This window comes from Fundulus heteroclitus, chromosome 14, assembly GCF_011125445.2.
Source record: "Fundulus heteroclitus isolate FHET01 chromosome 14, MU-UCD_Fhet_4.1, whole genome shotgun sequence".
NCBI lineage: Eukaryota > Metazoa > Chordata > Actinopteri > Cyprinodontiformes > Fundulidae > Fundulus > Fundulus heteroclitus.
In genome coordinates this window covers 3,297,569-3,313,042 of record NC_046374.1, presented here as the reverse complement: position 1 = coordinate 3,313,042, position 15,474 = coordinate 3,297,569, and the positions used below count along the sequence as shown (strand labels likewise).

General features: G+C 45.0%; 2 protein-coding genes across 5 annotated transcripts in view; both read left to right on the top strand.

Moving 5' to 3' along the window:
• Positions 1–76: 76 nt before the first annotated feature.
• nop10 (NOP10 ribonucleoprotein homolog (yeast)) lies at positions 77–2,015 on the top strand. The gene is made up of 2 exons (XM_012854425.3): positions 77–293; positions 1,688–2,015. The coding sequence occupies exons 1-2, from the start codon at positions 240–242 to the stop codon at positions 1,826–1,828; spliced, it is 195 nt and encodes a 64-aa protein (XP_012709879.1). The 5' UTR covers positions 77–239; the 3' UTR covers positions 1,829–2,015.
• Positions 2,016–4,777: 2,762 nt separating this feature from the next.
• Positions 4,778–15,474, top strand: part of LOC105919175 (solute carrier family 12 member 6) — a 33,298-nt gene continuing 22,601 nt past the window's right edge. For 2 of the 4 annotated variants that reach the window (XM_012854430.3, XM_012854429.3), the window contains exons 1-4: positions 4,779–4,936; positions 7,879–8,568; positions 14,948–15,042; positions 15,248–15,376. In XM_012854430.3, coding sequence (XP_012709884.2) covers positions 8,355–8,568; positions 14,948–15,042; positions 15,248–15,376 — 438 coding nt within the window. In that variant the 5' untranslated portion in view covers positions 4,779–4,936; positions 7,879–8,354. Of the gene's footprint in view, positions 4,937–7,878; positions 8,569–14,947; positions 15,043–15,247; positions 15,377–15,474 lie in introns of all 4 variants that reach the window. The other 2 variants (XM_036146072.1, XM_036146071.1) reach the window with 2 other exon arrangements.

The following is a 15,474-nucleotide window of genomic DNA, read 5'->3' as shown; positions in this document are numbered from 1 at the left end:
CACGAAATGAAAAGTGATTAAACAAAGGTTACACGTTTTTAGAGCTGGACAACATTTCCCAGGGTGCTCTGCGGCCCGGGCCGGATATCCGCCCGTTTCTGCCCAGGCTGGGAGAAGCCTTTGCTAGCACGTGGGATTCAGAGCTCCAAATAACGCTTTTACTGCGGATTTTCCCAGACTTTTAAAGTCTGCTTGACTTTCTTTCAGCCTAGAAAACCTAAACGCAAACTCTCGCCGTCATGTTTCTGCAATATTATGAAAACGAGAACGGAGAGAGAGTCTACACTCTGAAGGTAAGCCTTGCTCCGTGGGGACGTCGGTAACGTTGATGTTAAAAGTCACATTTTAAACCACAGCGTTTTGTTCTCCTTCACTTCCGCTTCTCAGTGCTGGATTCCACGTTTTAGGGGCGTTTGAATAGATTGTTTGTGTGTTACGGTGCACATCAAGAGTTGGAAAGAGAAGCTAAACTAAACATAGAGAAACAGCTCAGTTAGCCCACTTAGCTCTGATTGCTAGTTTTCTGTACGCGGTGTTTACTCGTGTGTTGTTGTTGTTGTTTATTTATTGAACGAAACAATAAAACGACCGTAAAAGCCACCCCAGAACACGATAAAACGGGCTGGGAAGGGAGGAGTAAACATGCTTACAGGGGACAATATGTGGCATTGAAAGTATTCACACCCCTTAACACGACCAACTACATAGTATTTTATTGGGCCTTTTTTTCTTGAATGAAAAAAAAGCATACAATAGGTAAACAGACGGAGATCCTCTGTGAACAGCAAATTGCTACGTTTCCCATGAGAACCGTCTTCCACAGGTTTGCCATGCCAGGGCTTCTTTTGGGCTTCTTTAACCTGAGCAACCATTCTTTGCTGCTTCTCTCACTGATGTTCTCCTCTTCCAGCCAGTCAGAGTTGTGCCAAACTTTCCATTTCTGGATGATGGATTGAAAAGTGCTCTTGTGAGATGCTCAAAGCCGGGATGCTGTTTTATATCCCTGCTTCAATCTTCCTTACAACGTTCCCCTCTGAGCTGCGACAAGATAGGCTTTATTGATCTCACATTGGAAAAATTCACATAATTTGGTTCTGTGATGCTGCAGCATCACAGAACCATGGTAGTAAATTGGAGACAGGGGGACTCCCATTTACTAATAAGGGGCTTTCTGAAGAATATTGCTTGCACTGGATGTTATTTAGTCATAAAGCTGAACACAAATGCTCACCAAACTATACATTTTTCCCACCACGTCACAGTTGTTCTCAGCTCTGTTGGTTTCACATTATATCCAAGGGACACACGTTGATGTTTGGGCCTCTGACAAAGTGTAGCAGGGCTTTATGGATCTTGAGCATATTTCAAACTGTATAGTAAACATTTTTTTCTACTGGCATTGTTGAGGTGGATCCTGTGTTGAGGGTGGTTAGCTGGATGTTTTAAGTTAGCCTCCTTCAATCTAAGCACATTAGTATCTCTATCTCTAAGCTTGTTTCCTCAAACGATGCAGCCGCAGCAGTTTCATCATAAAATTCAATATAAAAATGAATGAAAATGATTCGCTCATAGCGCCAGATATACACGCTAATGTTTATTTTCAGTTATTTTCATAGTCTCATACATTGTCACTTTGATGGTATTTTTTAACCACCAGTCAATAAATCTCCTCCTAATCCACCAACAGAAGGTGACACCCGATGGGCAGCCCACCAGCTCGGCCCACCCGGCTCGCTTCTCCCCCGACGACAAGTTCTCCCGACACCGCGTCCTGCTGAAGAGACGTTTCGGCATCCTCCTCACGCAGCAGCCCAGGCCTGTTCTGTGAAGAAGCCTCCGCGGAGCAGGAGGAGACGGCAGGATGGAGGGGGATGCTGGGGGAAGAAGACACCTCCTGGGTTGGATTCAGATAGACTTTCTGTGAGCTGGATCAGCTGTACCTTGGCTGGTTGGAGATGGATATTTTGGTTCTTTTTTTTTTTCTGTACTGAATAAAACTGTGCACATTTCTTCTACTTGATTGTCTTTGTGTTTTGAATAAGGAGCAGCTAGTTAACGAAAAAAGGTTTTATTTTCCCATGTAGTACACAGTTCCTACAAACAAATCCGGCTGAAGATATATTTAATTCTTCAATGAAGCAGTGCTTACTGTGTTCATTAACTCAATCATTCCAGTTTTATACATCTATGAGCATATTTTTTGTTGTATTCTAGGGCTGAAATTGTGATTGGATTATTGAAATAATGAACTAATTTAGTAATTGAATCATTAACTGGAGTCTACAGACTAAACGTCATTTACTGAGAGAATAACCCACTCAGAGCATTAAGGACTGTACAAAATAATATACATATTGCATTTAGGATGAAAACCCTTTGTGAATATGCTCTATCCAGAACACAAGTGGTTTTATTTGGTTCAGGTTATGTAGGGGGAAAAAATTTTTTTTGCCGTTTGATTATTGATCCTTTAAAAAAAAAGTACATAGATTACCAAAAAAGAAACTATACTGCTCAAAAACAAAGCGAACACTAAAATAACATCCTAGATCTAAATGAATTTAAATATTCTTAAATTCTTTACATAATTGCGCCTACAACAAATCCCTCAAAAATTATCAATGGAAATCTAATTTATTAAGCCATGGATGTCTGGTTTTGGAGCCACAATCAAAGAGTAAAAACACACTAGGTGGGTCCAGCTTTGATGTAATCTCCTTAAAACAAGTCTCAGTAGTGTGTGTGGCCTCCACCTGCCTGGATGCACAAAGGTGGAGGTAGCGGTCCTGCTGCAGGGTTGTTGCCCTCCTACAACCTCCTCCACGTCTCCTGATTTACTGGCCTGTCTCCTGGTAGCACCTCCATGCTCTGGACACTACACTGACAGACACAGCAAAGCTTCTTGCCACAGCTCACATTGATGTGCCATCCTGGATGAGCTGCACTACCTGAGCCACTTGTGTGGGTTGTAGACTCCGTCTCATGCTGCCACTAGAGTAAAAGCACCACCAGCATTCAAAGTGACCAAAACATCAGGCAGAAAGCAGAGGAACTGAGAAGTGGTCTGTGGTCACCACCGGCAGGCTCTGAAAGCCAATATTAATATTTTAAAATAGATCAAAACTTGACAGGAAGCCAGTGCAGGGAGGCTAAAATAGGAGTAATATGTGTCCTGTTAGATCCTGTTAACAGCCTTGCTGCTGTGTTTTGGACCGTTTGAATAAAACTAAGAACAATTTTGTTAAAACAAGTAAAAAGAGAGTTGCAATAACCCAAACAACAAGAAATATAGGCATGAATCACAAATGCAAGATCAGAATTGGCCTTAACTTGGCAATGCCTGTGTAGATTCTCAGTTATCCGGATCATCGCAACAGCCAACAGGCTTAAATCAGAGGCAACCGGACTTTCACTCAGTTCTCTCTGAAAACAATTCAACACCTATCCAGGAGTCTTTGTCAGTTCTGGTTGCTCACTCTTGGGAGCCTGACCATGCAAGGCTCTAAAAGCCAACACTCAAATTTATAAATCTGGTGGCTCGCGCTTGAGTGAGACGGCAGCTTTGACAAAGACTCCTGGATAGGTGTCAAAACGTTTTCAGAAAGAGTTATGCAAAAGTCTGGTTGCCTCTGATTTAAGCCTGTTTGCTGAAAACTTGGCAATGTTTCTCAAATGATAAAAACGGTTTTTGACCAAAGGTCTAGAATGACAGATGATTGGTCGAACCATACACCAAGATTTCTGATGCCCAACTGGACAGAAGAGTCCAGAAAACCAAGGGGATTGTGACTCCTAGTTATTGTCTACTGTTTTCCCAAGCAGGGATTAGACAAGAGAGACAGATGGAAAGATATGGACATCAATTATTACCGTGTTGGCAGCATCCCCTCCCTACACCCACACGTTTCTGCCGCTTAAAATGTGCAATAAACGTTTGTTTTAGTTCAAGAAACTTGTTAATTGAGGTATGCTAATTTGTGCAGCGTATCTCTTTATAGATGAATTGATCCATTACTAAAATAATCGAGAGCTGCAGCCCTGTTATTTTCTGCTCTATGTGTAGATATGAGAGAGGACAGGGCAGTGCCAAGATCTGATTAAAGAACCACAAGCTGGGGTCCTACATTATTAAGCGGAATCACATCTTAATCTACACGGTTTAGTGCACAGTCTTCAAAAATACAGCATCTTCTACAAATGAGCCCCAGATGATTTTAGATTGTATCATATAATGTAAAGACCTAATCTTCTAGAAAATTAAGGACTTTTTAAGCTATTCTAAAGTAATCTGGTTTGCTACAAAAAATTGTTTTTTCAAATTTATTGTTTATTTTTTGTCTCTAACTAAAAAGCAGATGCATCCACATGCATACAAACCCCAAAAAGATCATATAACTTCCTTTTGGCCTTCGGATTCTTGGATTAGGGTTTTAAATTTAGTCAGATTATAAATGTTAGATGAACCGTTGGTTTATATTTTTTCATAAATTTTTCCTTGATTAAACTGTTGTCATGTTGAGGGTTAAGTGACACGATACGTTTTTTAAACGAAATGTAGCATGGAGACTGTTTAGGTGCTTCAAACTTTTATATTGTACTTGAAAGACCTCACAGGAGCTCATTAACCATTTAAATTTAGTAAACTGTCTCACGACAACGGTCTATCCAAGGTTTAACATGCGAAAACACACGATTTCCCCCAGAATTGCATGGGCACTACATTACCCAGCCGTCCCAGCGAAGGGTCATTATCACGCATGCGCAAACTCGATCGAAACGACGGCAAGGAAGTTGGGACCTGAGTACCGCAGTCGCGTGCTGCTGTTTTTGGTGGGTCGCTTGTGTGGAGAAGCCCCGGCACGGGAGGTACATGTTTACGGATAAAGCTGGAAGGAGGCGCGTGGTGGAGGAGCTGCTTTGCGGAGACGGCGGACAGGTACGTGTCTCCGGCGGCCAGCCCGGCCGACAGCGGATAACTGAGCCGGGGTGATTTTCGCCGCGGGAGAGCCACCCGGAGGTCCAGAGAGTTGACAGGTTGCCTGCGGCGTGGCTAGGCTAGGTGCGCCCCGACGGAGGACCTCCTCCTGCCGGTACCGCAGCTCCGTCCCCGCGGCCAGAGACATCTCCCGTCTCCTCCCGGGTTCGCCCCAGAAACGCGACGCAACTTCAGGATAAAAAAATAAAACCTCGCTGCGTTCGTTCACGCCCGAGTTTTTTTTTCTTTTTTTGACCGGAATTGAAAGCGCGGCTCTTGTAATTTCTGCCGGTTTTTATAGCGTTAAAAAAAAAACAACCCTCGCCGCTTCTCACAGCATTTCTATGGAGGCGGTAGGAGGTCCAGCGCGGCGGAGTGCGGTCGGGACGGGGCTCCTTCACGGCCGCCATAGAACCGGTTCTGCGGAACGGGGACGCGTTCGCCGACCGGTTCGAGCCAGAATGATGGTAGCGACCCTAATTGGCTTAGGATGGCCGCTGATTGGCGGCTTGCGGCGCGAGCATCACCGGCCCCACGCGAAGGCTCTGCGTGGAGCTGCTGCTGCTGGTTCTGTGCAGGTTTGCCTGCATCATTATGTTGGCAGGCTGGGTGAAATGATCAGCACCTCTGAAGGCAGCAGACCGGGTATATGCTGCCGGGGGTTCGGGGGCTTTTCTGGATCGGGATCTGGAGCAGCTCTCCTTTTTATTTTTTTATTTTTATTTTATTTTCTTTTACCAGAATCAGAGGCCTAATAAGAGGATTTGACAGCCAGATAGGTGACAACACCGCTGCACCCAGCAGAAGTCTAGACAGTCTGACTGCAGCATAGGTAACGTTGAAAGAACTAGATGTACATAAATGATAAATACTAGTGGCACAGACCTACCTCCTATATAAAATAGAGTAGGAGACAAAAAAACAACATGATTACTGGTAGATTTTGAGAATGCAAAGGAATCAGTGTCAGATGTGAGAGGAAAATGCCTTGAATCATCATCCATGTCAAGTTGTCACTACTGATGTTCACTCTCCACTTCTCCCCGGTGCTTTTGATCGCTGCTTTCCACTGCTGGCTTAGGTCCGTGAGAAAGTGCGGCCTGTCTCTAATGGTCGTCGTCCCACCTGCAGCCCTCCGTCCTCCAGGTGTGTCGTGTACATTTCTAGGCGTGTCGTTCATAAGAGCTCCGTCCTGTTTGTGCTGCACATGCACCGATCAGAGATTTGGGGCAAAGCTTTCGTTAAGTTCTGACTTACTGCTGAAGATCACAAATTATTCAGATTTTTTTTTTTTTTTGCTTTAAGAAATATAAATTCATAAAAACAAATGTTTTTTTTTTTCTTTTTCTGCCGTTCCTGCTGTGATTGGTAGTCGTAATTGGGAGCAAAGGGCATTCCCTGTAAAACAGGGTTCACTGTCATTTCCGAGCAACGGCGCCGCGATTATGAAGTTGGCATTTTAGGTTCTCTTCAGAGTCGTCTATTAGCCATTTAGTACCAAATGTAAAAGGTCCGCCGCCGTGTGTGTGTTCTCTCCGGGGGATCGAGATCAAAATTTCCACCAGGCTGCTGCCTACATGTCCCATGACACCAATAAGGAAGGCTGAACAAAGTTGCTTTGTTTTATTCTTTTGAGTTTTCAACCCATCTCCTCAGATCGGCTTTCAGGTTTCGCTCCCAACCAAAACGCCCCCAAGGCAGGGTGACCTGCCGTCCTGGGGGTAGAGCCTCTTTTTCTGACCTAAAAACTCAGTTATGAGGCGCTCAGACTTTAAAAAAATGAAAGACCACCGTGATTAGCTGATGCCCCCTCCACAGAAAAGACGTTTGCCTTTCAATTAGCTTCTTACAGCTTTTTGAGCTTTCTTCAAGCTCAATTTAAAACAAAACAAACAAACAAACCTCATGTTCACTGGAAAAAAGCAGCTAAACCAGAATTTCCTTCCTGCAGACCAGCGATGTAATCAGCCCAGCCTGCTGGAGCTCACCCAGGGCGCCGTTGACTTGTCGGTGAAAGATTGGGTTTTCACATTTTCATGGGCGTAAAATAGTCCAGCCGGTCTCCCTGTGCACTACCAGCCTGTGTGGTTAAATGTTGTTTAGTTTTTTCTGTGAGAACGTCAAAAAAGCACAACATAAAGGCACCGCGTTCACCATTTATCACCCTCCTCCTATAGTTTACAGCTCAAACCGGCCTGGAGACGCACAGCCAGCGCTCTGGACCGACTGCTGCCCAATTAACCATTAACCTCGCTCCCCCCCAAAGGAGGAGGAGTCCCGGCTGGATTTGGCAGACGGCTGTTTTATCTGTTTCCCGTCCGAACGACATGTCAGCCCTGCTTAGCTGCCCCCCCCCCTGTCTGAATGCTGACAGATCAGGCCATGTTTTGTTTTGTTTTTTTAAAAGGAACAACCTGCCTTGCCTCTGCATGCAGAGTCAGAGCTGGTACTCTCCGGCACAACCGGTTAGAACCGCTCTCCTTTAATTATTAAATTATAATCCAAGTGTAAGGAAGGAGAGGGGAGAAAGAAAAACAGTTCAGCAATATCCGCTGATCTATTTAGCTCCTCACCCAGCATGCACATGTAAATTGACGGTTTATTTATTTACTTTATTTTATGTTGCAGTCGTAGGGCGCCTTTGGGACGCCTGACTCTGTTGGTCAGGATCAAACAGAGGAGGCGTCGCCCAAATCTGCCCACTGCCGCGCCGTGCTGCTGCTCATCTCAGGGATGCAGTTTGTCGCGGATACATTGTTATTGTTGTTGTTAGTTGTTCACACGTTTAGGAGCTCACTAATTGACATTTCTTCTTCGTCTCTTTCTGTTTCTCTGCCTCTGTCCCCGTTGCCCTTTACCTCCATCCCTGATGCTCACTCTGCCCTGGCTGTGATCATCGGTAGATAGAATAAAACTCCCTGAAGGTATTTTTTTCTGGTCCAGGTGCTTTTATATCATGTTTCCACGAGAAGCCTTTCAGATCTCCAGGCAATCACACTTTTTAGTTGACGGCACAGCTTCTCCTTAGCAACACTTCCTACCGTTTGCCTCAGATATTTAAAGGTTAGACAAGCCAGTGCTAGCGTCTGTCTGAGAGCAGCCACGCTGTGATCAGACCTGGGCTTTTCCCTTTGGCACCACAGGAAGCCTGTTTTTTTTAAATAAAACAACCACTCTGCCTCAATGGAGTGTTTCACGACCCAACGGAGGAGCTGTAGAGGTGGCTGTTACCTCTGCATCAGCTGGGAGATAGCCTAGCTCAGGTCAGCACAGTGCCGCCCCCATCCCTCAGCTCCCTGCATCCCACACAGCCACCCCCCCACCCCCCTCTCCCCACTCTTTCCTGTTTTCTGTCACAAACCTCTGCTAGCTGCCCGCCATGTCATCGGTCCGCTTCACGGTGACGCCCACCAAGGCCGAGGACCTCCCCCGGCTGTCCGACACATCGCCCGACATCAGCTCCCGCCCGTCTGCCCGCGTCCGATTCGGCTCCAGGGAGAGCGTCAATCGGAGCGACCCGCTGAGCGAGGGCTCGGGAGGTGTGACCACCACGGGAGGGAACGACACGCCAGATCGCTGCAGCGTAGACCAAGGTGACACACGCACTCGTTCTCACAGGCGTGACGGGGTGCTGCGTCCTTTCAGCTCCACGTTGTAGCTGTAGTACGGCTAATATTGGTCTGTGTTATTTAGATTTTAGGCTTTTTTTTTTGCTCTAAATTAACTTAAAGCCCTGCTTTAGGAAGGCTTAATGGGAACTTGAAGTTTAAGACAAGAGGAGACATGGAAACATTATATGTAAAGCTGTGAAGGTCTTTTAAGTGGATCTTTTTTTAAAAGCCGTCCTGAGATTAGAGCGATGTTCTGTGTTTAAATGGTTCGTCTTATTTAGGGAGGTTTCTGACTGTAAGATGTCGATCTGGATTGTGGGTTTAATTTCTCACAACCTACAGCAGTAAGCAGTGTGGGTTCATCTGCTAGTGATACGGTCTTACCTTCTGTTGGTCGGTCTAGACTGGAGGAATATGAAGGAGCTTGAGATGAGGAGGTGAAAACTTGAGCTGCTGATCTTACAACGCTACGTTTCTCCGATTTTAGTTTTGTTTTATACAGTAAAAAAACATATAGCAAAAATCTCCCTTAAGCTGGTTTACATTTTGTCATGTTGCGACAATTTCAATGCTTTTTAATGCATTTGACCAACATAAAGTATCTAATTATTGTGAAGATAAATTATATAATTATTCTTTTTTACAAATAAAAATCTGAAATCTGCAGAGTGCATTTGTACTCAACCATTTTAAATCTAACACTTCTAAATAAAGTCCAGCGCAGTCCACCTTCTTCAACGTCACCTATTTTGAACATAGACTCAGTTGGTGCATAATTCAATCTCACCATACATCCAGCTGGACTGTAAGGGCATCAGAGGTTTGTTGGAGAACCTCAGAGAACAAACATCATCAGGAAGCCCAAGGAACACATCAGACAGGTCAGGGAGAACGTTGTGAGCATGTTGGGGTGAAAAAAAGAAAAACACAATGGGGAAAAAAACATGAAAAAGATTTGTTTTAGCTCTGGCTGTTCATACTTCACAAGAAGCTCGGCTGCCGAACTCCTGGGGAGTTCCCTCCTCTCTAACACACGACACAAGCGCCCTAAGATAGTGGAAATCACCACCACAATGGCAGATATGGCAGGAGGAGAGGAGGAGAACAAAGTGTTCAAACCTTTATGTAAGATGTAATCACTGAAGATTGACTGTGGGGGGTGGGGGGCACAGAGATGCAGCCTAGCACAGGGCCGACAGAGAACCGTTTGGATAGTTTATAGGGGAAACTTAAACCACCAGAGTTGAACCGGGCTGCTGCGGTGTTTAATTCAACAGATGTCAGACATTTCTGCTTCTCCAACTTAAACATGGCCACCGAATCCTGACCAAGGACTGAACTAGGGCTGGACGATAATTCAGTAACAATAAATATCGATCGATAAACGTATATTGATGATAGGAAAAAAAAAAAGGTCAATAAAAAGTTCAATAGAATAAAAGCTTTCCTTCCTTTTGCATTCTAGCCATGTAGGTTAATATTACAGTAATTATATCCTTCCAACCAATCACAATCAGACCCAGGAATGCTCTGTCACCAAGCTCCGCCCCCTTGAAAGAGTTCAGAGAGCACCTGTTCTTTTTTAGAAACTTATGTTTGTGTGTACCTGTATCTAAAAATAGGTCGCTAAGCAACAGCATAAAATGGCCAGAGCTGTACTTAAAATATATGTTTAGAATTTGTTGATACTTATCAATATCGAACAATAATTTCTCGCTTCTCATGGAGCAAAGGAGGAGACTCTAGGTGCTCTAATAATTTTCAGATGGTGGATTAAAAGGGCAGCTGGTTGCACTGCCACTGATTTATTGGCACCAGAGAAGACGGTGCTAAATACCAGTTCTTTCATGCAGCACCTTTATGTATTTTTATTTCTGAAAAATTCAGTGAATCGGGTCAGTTTCCTTCTTTTTTATAATTACAGCGCTAAAATCCCAACAGAATACGTAAAGAATTGTTCTAACACAATGAAATGATTACTTTCAGCAAGTAGTCATATTGACATGCTGGTAGCGTTGTTACTGTTCATCCGAGTCCCACAAGCCAATCAGCTGGAAGTTCAGCCGACGTAAAGGCTGATGGAGCTCACAAGGTTTCAGGGAGTTTCTGAGGGAAAATGTTGGCGTTAAAAAGACCAGGAGCACAGCTCTCTGTTCCCTTCCTATTCGCGTTCTGGGTTTAGACGTAGATCTTTTGTGCTTCTTCATCAGCCGGTGATCCAACGGATGCTGCTGTAAGTGTACGGTTCAGGTTTCTCCTCCTTCCCCGCGGTGATCGTCCCGCCTTCAGGACAGATGCTGTGGTTCACTGCTTTCCGTCCTGCTGGCAGATACCACCCTCCTATGTGGACTGCCTGGGAGTTTGTTTATTACAGACATGCAGGAGAGCTGGTTAAACAGCCCGTTTAATAAAAACAACGACAAACTGGTTCCTTCTGGCTGATGTGGCCCAGCCGTAGTCACGCTGAGGACAATACGCCGCTATTTAAACGCAGACCAGAATAGCCGCGCTGGCTCAGTAGGATGTAACTGAATTAGCGCGCTGATCCACTTAAGCAGCTACGTTGTTATGAGGATGCCCTGCGCTGTTTAATAAGCTCCCAGAAATAGACACTGAGACGGTTCATCCGGCTGAGTTTGGACCGGCCTCTCTCCGCGTCTCTGTCTCCGCTCGTCCCAAAATAAAAGGAGAAGGCAAAAATGCTGACAAAGGGATGTTGAACTGAGTCAGAGTCCTCACAGGGTGGATGGTGGAGCAGCTGCTTCCCCTGATGTGAATCGGGGCGGCCACATCTGTTTCAAGCCTGACATAAACCCCCCTGTGTGGGTTCAGGTGTTAAACGTTTGATTAAATCAGCGGGGGCAAAAAAACAACCGATGGGATGTTGTCACATTTGTGGGTGTGGGGGGGGGGGAAAAAATAGGCGTGCAGAGTGAAAACGTTGTTGTTTTCTAGGTTTTTACCAAAATTAAAACTGTGTGAGCGTCGTGAAAACTGATCTCATTCCTCCATAAGACAAGAAGTAGAGATGCTCCAAGAAATCAGATCACGTTCAGTCTGACTGACCCGGATCCTGCAGACTGTGACTGCATCGGGCCAGGCGTCACCAGATCCCACTAGCAAAAGCACTTTCAGGTTTTAGACGGAGAAGGTTCAGAGTTAGCTATTTTTATCCGTCAGGTGGTTAAAAATAAAGCGTCAGGAGGCACAGAGACGTAGGAAGGGAGCAGATGGATGGTGGAGGTCTAACTCTCTCTCTCTCTCTGGCAGCCTGAAGAGGCGAGACGACAGGGAGGCTGAACGTGCTGCGTCAGAATAGCTCTGCTTTGTCCTCCTTAGCTTTTGGCCTCTGTCTGTCTAGGAACATGGCGGCCAAAGCTTTACAAGAACCTGAGCTCAGAAATGGGCCGGAACGTTCTGATCAGCGATTCCCTGCTAAAAAAGGCTTATTCTCGTAATAATCAGCCATGAATTCGGTACCATGGTGTGTCTTTGGACTGAATCCTTTTTTTTTTTTTTTTTTTTTTTTTTTTTTTCGCTGACGCAGCGAAAATGTTTTGCCAATTCCTCTTTTTAGCTGCAAGTACTCCTGCTCCCACTGATCCCTGTTGACCTCCTTTCTGCCACTTGCTCCCCACTGTGAGCTGCTGCTGCTGCTGCTGCTGCTGGCTAAGTGTCTGTACTTGGATGTTTCATCCATCCTTTTGCCCAATAAATGAGAAAGTGTCCTTAACCTGCATGGCGACAGGGTTTGCTACAAATCTGGTGACATACACCTCTGATAACTTTAACAACTTAACGTCTGGGTCAGTAGCCTGACATCCAGAATCCTCTCTGCTCCTCAAATAGACAAGAGGGTACCTTCACTAAGTCTCTAAAAATGTGTAAAAAGTGTCAAGCATGGCTCTCAACTTGAACCGGTTAATATTTGAAGCCAGTATTGGTTATTATGTTGGCTTCAATTTTGTCCAATTATTAAAGCGGGAGCAGCAACCCTGCAGTCATAAAGCAAGTGGCAGCCGAGCAGCGGGTCTTTTCCTCTTGGAAACGGGATTTAAATGTCAGTCCGGCTGCATCTGGATAAATAAAGACATTATGGCAAAAAGGGAAAAAAAAGAAAAATGTTACCAGCATTTGAGTCACAATTATCAGTACGTAGAGTTCTGAATTCTTCATCCATTAAGAGAAAATAAATATCCTCTTTTTTTAAGGTCTAGTCAGACATATTTACTGTAAATATAAGTACATTACTAAAGAACATTAAATGAATACTGCTTGGTATTTTGAATAATGACGCATAGGTTTCCGCAGGGTCTAAAATAGTCAGAATGAACTCCTAGGTGGAACCGTTTCAACGCTGCGGCCGTGTTTTAAACAGCGGCTCAAAATGCAAACAGAAGGAACAGGAGCGGCAGACAAAATAAGCCGAGACCTGATCAGCTGATCAAAAGGTCAACATCATAGCCTTAAACCGTCCAGGTCTGCATACATCTGATTTCAAGGCTTAAACCACTGCTGTCTTCCAACTCCGTAGGATTGTGAACTTGAAACAAGCGCGGCCTCCTGCAGGGATCCATGGCTGCCAAGGTTGGGTGCAGCAGGACGGGTAGTCTACAGTTCTCAGCAGGTCGTGAAGGGAGGGGGGGGGGGGGGCAAATAGCAAAGTGGTAGACCTTATTAAATTTCAGTGTGTAAGTGGATCTGCTTGGGAATCTCAACCCAAATTAAGGCTCCTCCTGGTGCCGACTGGAGCTCAACAACCACAACACGGCATCTGTGAGAGAAGTGCTAAAGAACAGAAAACCACGTTAAATGCTTCTCCGTTTAGACTTTACAAGAGAGCTGAAAATATCCCTCTTTGGCTATAAAAAGGTGATCTGGACGGTCATGGCAGTGCCTGGCGTAACGGGGAGATGCTCTCTGTACGCGGCACAGTGGTGGAAGCTCCATCAGAAGGGGAATATCGCCGGGTAGTCAGTCGTTCCCAAACCCGCTGAAAAGTCCTGCTCTGGAAGTTTGCTAATTGTAGTTTAGTTTAGGAGATTAAAATCAGACGTCGTCACAGTGGAGTCTGTTTCCACTGAAGTTTGGTTGAACACATGGATTCCTGTTGATGAAGAAAACATGCCAGCAGCTACAGCAGGGAGGTTCACGATGCACTTCAGTAACCTAGATGTAAATAACAGGAGACGTTCATGCTAGAACCAAAAAATGCAAGGGAGGAAACCTGTGCTGTTACTGAGGTTAGTTAGATTTCATGTAAATACGTTGATGCCTGCTGTTATTATATGACTTGATTCATAATTCTCTTACAAAGTTACAGAAACTTGCAGAAATCCTTTAAAAGGCGTATTCTTTTTGGGAGAAATGAAATGCTGTATATTGTCTTATAAATGAGAAAAAAACCGCAGTGTGAAAGTATTTTATAAATGGTTAAATACTTTTAAACATTTAAAATAAAATGGTGATTTCTTTTCGCCTGTGTTGCTTCTTTTTTATTTTTAAGAAATGCAGTGTTTGATTATTTCATAAACATTTTAATATTTAGATATTTAAAACAAATCTGTCTTGTTTAGTGGAAATCAACATATTTTTTTTTTTTATTACAAACTAGTTTTTAACACGATTAAGTATTTATATGCAGTATAGCTGAGATGTTAAATGTAGTTAGATCATTTCAGAGGGCTATGGATGTCTTTAGGAGCGTCTAACGCTATTAGCGGCGCCATATAACGGGCGCTCCAGTTCCTCTTGGTGGGTTGAAGGGGACCGCAGGACGAGGATCTGGGAGCCTGACTCAGCAGGAACAGTCTGGGAACCGCAGCGGTATCTCTGCATGTGGACCGTCCTGTTCAGCAGGTTAGTTTACCGTTAGAGCTCCCAGGTCTGCAGGAGGCTTAGCGCTGATGTCTGTTCCTTTTCACATGCAGTCAGATCTTAGGTCACGCCCAGATCACGCCCTGATGCTTTGTCTGTATTTATGTCAAACCGGCATCGCTTTGTTTTCAGCTAATGCTGCAGCCTCATTGCTATATTTAGAAAGGCCCGGTGAAAGCGTCCTGCATGCAGGACATCACATCAGCTCTGAGCTCCCATCACGTCGCAGACGACTGCTGGCGTTAGCGTGGCGACGGGAACGGGGAAGTGATGCTGCTGAGTCAGGTGCTGCTGATGCAGGGCCGTGTGCTGATGGGGCTGGAAGTGGCTCGGCGACAGGGTAGCCGTTTCATCGGACCCCCGCCGCTGTCCTCAGCCAACCAAAATGACCGCCACGTTGATAAAAATGACAATTTCCGCTTTCTGCGCTCATATTAAACTTCCAGTCTTGTGTGTGTCTGTGTTCTCTTGTCTTGTTGTTCAGGTGATGGAAACTCAAAAATCTCCAGTGTTTACATCAACAACAGTCATGGGATGGATGACGATGACTTCTACGACAGGAACTTGGCCTTGTTTGAGGTTTGTAAGACATCCTCACTAGCGCTGTCCTTTTATCAAACCTGAGCTAACAGCCAGTTTTACCTCGTATAGATTACAAAGTTTCATTCATTTCTCCTCTTTCGCCTGTTTTCTTCCTGCCGATTCTTTTAATGCATCTTGCTGCTCGAGGCTTCGATCCTTTCTTTGTTCCCCCTCCTCACGCTGTCACACCTCCCGTCAACAGGAGGAGATGGACACCCGGCCGAAGGTGTCCTCTCTGCTCAACCGGCTGGCCAACTACACCAACCTGACGCAGGGGGCCAAGGAGCACGAGGAGGCCGAGAGCATCGGTGAGAAGAAGAAAGCCAGCAAGGTGTGAAGCGCTTCCCCTTTTTCCAAATCACTTTCTGGACCCAGAGGAGTTTACTGTGAAATAAAAATTACCCACAAAGCTTTGCTAACACACACACA

Coding starts and splice junctions, on each gene's coding strand:
- nop10 (XM_012854425.3), top strand. CDS start 240: ATGTTTCTGCAATATTATGAAAACGAGAACGGAGAGAGAGTCTACACT. Junction 294..1,687: donor AGAGAGTCTACACTCTGAAG/GTAAGCCTTGCT, acceptor ATCCACCAACAG/AAGGTGACACCCGATGGGCA.